This window comes from Dipteris shenzhenensis, chromosome 21 (assembly GCF_047967505.1).
Source record: "Dipteris shenzhenensis isolate YYH24624 ecotype China chromosome 21, Dip_SZ_1.0, whole genome shotgun sequence".
NCBI lineage: Eukaryota > Viridiplantae > Streptophyta > Polypodiopsida > Gleicheniales > Dipteridaceae > Dipteris > Dipteris shenzhenensis.
Window position 1 is genome coordinate 53570814 of NC_141616.1, and position 3105 is coordinate 53573918.

Sequence of the window (3105 nt, forward strand, 5' to 3'; positions counted from 1 at the left end):
GTAAATTACTCACACCCAAGGAGTGAACTCGTGGCTTCCTCTACATAGGGATAGATCTAAGTTCTAACCACTTAGCCCATTGTTGAAAAATCCTCGATTTTCAGATTTCAATAATATATAGCGTTAGACGACAACAAAACTGTGTCTGAATAGACCCGACTGTTGATTGGGGAATCTCTTATGTCATCACTTGGTCCCGATTCCCAAGGACGTGATAGTGATGAGATGTCTTGGTTTCTTTCTTGTTCAATGAGACTCTTATCCGACTACAGACGAGAGAAACAGCGGCTATGACTTGTGAGAAAACCCAAGTGCACGCTCTGCTTGTGCCATGGGCTGCTCAAGGCCATATCACTCCCATGGTCCAGCTCGCCCAGCTGCTTGCTCCCGCCGGCTTCCTCACCACCATCGTCTACAGTGCCCGCACCCACAGTCGCTTAGTTCGGGCTTCCTCCCCCGACCTCTCACGAGCCGGAATCCGCGTCGAAATCATCCCAGATGGCCTTCCTTCCGACCCTTCCTACATCCCTTCCTTTCAAGACGCCATGGCCTCGCACCCAGTCATGCAAACTGGGCTCGAACAGCTCGTGGGCGGATTCATGGAAGGGGACCGTCCCGTCACTTGCCTCATCTCCGGCACATTCTGCCCTTGGACGCGTCCAGTGACAGACAAATTCAAGATCCCTAGAGTCGAAATGTGGTCAAGCTTGGCGATCATTTACAACCTCGGTTTTTATCATCATCGCCTGCTCGAAGAGGGTTTGATACCTTTTAAAGGTAAACTTATCTCTTGCTGCTTGCGTGAATCCTTGGAAATGGAAGCCTTGGCAGGATTGCACTTCGAGTAAATTGCCATTTGAACTGACTGTCACGCCTTTTCTTGTCTTCAAGGGCGGCGAGAAGAGACCTGGATCACTTGCATTCCTGGAATCCCTCCAATGCGTGCTTCAGATTTCCCCAGAGAACTCCTCCCAGAGTCTGAACCAGAGACAGCCTGTAAACTCATGAAAGAATATTTTGGCAACGCAACGTATGCAGACAGAGTCCTTGTGAATAGCATCTACGAGCTGGAGAGTAGCGCGTTTGATGCTCTACAAGCCGACCACGTCCGGGCCTATGCAGTCGGACCCTTTTTCCTTCAGAACACCAACAGCGATACAGACGCAAAAGCCACTCTGAAAGCAGCAAAGGCAAGCATGTACAAGGAGGACCACGGGTGTTTGGAATGGCTGGACGGCAGGGCGGCAGTTTCTACTCTATATGTAGCCTTCGGAAGCGATTCGAAGATGTCGAAAACGGACATACAAGAGCTGGCGATGGGGCTGGAAGCGAGCGAGCAAGGCTTTCTGTGGGTGATAAGGCCGGGGTCAGTGGTGGGAGAGAGCGAGGAGTGGGAGGCATTGCCGGAGGGGTTCAGGGAGAGGACGGAGGGGAGGGGGCTGATAGTGTCGTGGGCACCGCAGGCAGCAGTGCTGGGACATGGTGCGGTGGGGGGGTTCTTGAGCCATTGCGGCTGGAATTCGACCTTGGAGGCGGTGTGGTATGGCGTTCCCATTGTAGCTTGGCCTCAGCGAGCAGATCAGGGGATCAACAAGAAGATGATCGAGAAGGACTGGCAGATAGGCATCTCTGTGGAGAAGGATGAAGCTGGTGAAGTGGGCAGAGCTGCCATCGAAAAGGCAGTGAGAGCGCTTATGCAGGGGCCTGAGGGTTCACACGCCAAGAGCAGAGTGTTGGAGATGAGGAAGATGACCATCAAGGCTACCCAAGAGGGCGGTTCTTCTAAAGCTCACTTGGAAGCCTTCTTTCAGTACCTCAGAGAGCTTCCTTGAACCCTGTTACCTGTATCATACAACTAGAGTGCTTGGCCAGCTGGGCTCTTGATGAATACTTCTCTCTTTTGCTATCTTGTTGAGGTTCACATGAGTGATGTTGTCAGAAATGATGCAGAAGATTGATGTTCAATTGCATGCAACCTTTTCTAGAGATTTCGTTATCATCCAGTCCTGCTTGCACTTGATGTTGTTCATGTCGACAGTAAAACGTAGTTTTTCTTTTTTTCGAAGGAAGACTAATTCCTATTCTTTGCACTGTAAGCAAATCTATTGTCATTCCACTTCGAGCGAACGACGGGGAGATGTATTTCAGAAATGTATAAATAATAAATCAAAACCAAATTGAGTCAGAAGCATGCAACTGTGACAGGAAAAATCCAAACCCAAAGCTGCATTGCATGGACGACAAAAGTTCCAGCACCATTTGCAACTTCATTGAATCCCTTTTTTCGAAGGCACAAATGTTTATTTTTTGGGTCAAATTATGTTCCTGCGCTTTAGGAAATAGTACTATCATGCTCTAGTCGGATGGCCCTCGAGCGTGTTGTAACGTAATGGACCTACTGTGTTGTGGCTCCTTATGTAGTACTGCTCTAAAGTTCGTGCTTTGTCTACAGTGTCTGTTGTTTCCAAAACTTTGATTTCGAAATTTTCTTCGAAGGGCTTGTAACGCTGCAAGTCCTCTTTCATTTTCGCTGGTGGTTTTTTATTGTGCTGTTTGATCCTCCGCGCTAGGTCCGTCGTGCTCCCTATGTATTTTCTGTTGTTGGGCTTGCACGTGATGCAGTAGACGATGAGGCTCGCACGATTCCCTTGCGCGGGCGCTTCAGTGGAGGCTCCTTCTTCATCTGGAGGCTCGCGTCTTTCAATGTCGTACCTGCGTAAACATTGACAATTACGTTAGTCATCGAGGTTTTTGGTCTTTTTTTTTTCGTTTGAGGTCCATAATAGAATGCATTTATTTAGTTGCCTTGGTTTTTCTCTGTTGGCGTGAAAGGATCGTTTCCAATACCGAAGTGCTCCTCGTATAAGTCCATTGTAAGCTTCTCCATTGTCGTCACCGGGTGCGTCGCGTCGTGCGTCCCTCCAAATTGTTCCATGAATTGTTCACGTATAGCCGTTCCTTAATTGCGCGTCGTGTCCCTCAGCAACTCCAAGGATACGTTGTACCCGTAATGCAGCAGCTCGCACGCATACGCTGTGATCCCTTTCATCTTCGTGTCTAGTAGCTTTTGCCCCTCCAAACTTTCCATCATCCTATCGGTCTCAT

The 3105-nt window shown here is 48.9% G+C and overlaps 1 protein-coding gene across 1 annotated transcript; it reads left to right on the plus strand.

Moving 5' to 3' along the window:
- The first annotated feature begins 239 nt into the window (after positions 1–239).
- LOC147889071 ((R)-mandelonitrile beta-glucosyltransferase-like) lies at positions 240–1854 on the plus strand. Its single transcript, XM_087392796.1, has 2 exons — positions 240–777; positions 892–1854. The coding sequence occupies exons 1-2, from the start codon at positions 291–293 to the stop codon at positions 1830–1832; spliced, it is 1428 nt and encodes a 475-aa protein (XP_087248922.1). The 5' UTR covers positions 240–290; the 3' UTR covers positions 1833–1854.
- The last annotated feature ends 1251 nt before the right edge of the window (positions 1855–3105 follow it).

Excerpts from the sequence above, each read along its gene's own strand:
- LOC147889071 (XM_087392796.1), top strand. The coding sequence starts at position 291 with ATGACTTGTGAGAAAACCCAAGTGCACGCTCTGCTTGTGCCATGGGCT. Across the intron at positions 778-891 it reads GGGTTTGATACCTTTTAAAG|GGCGGCGAGAAGAGACCTGG; the intron begins GTAAACTTATCT and ends CTTGTCTTCAAG.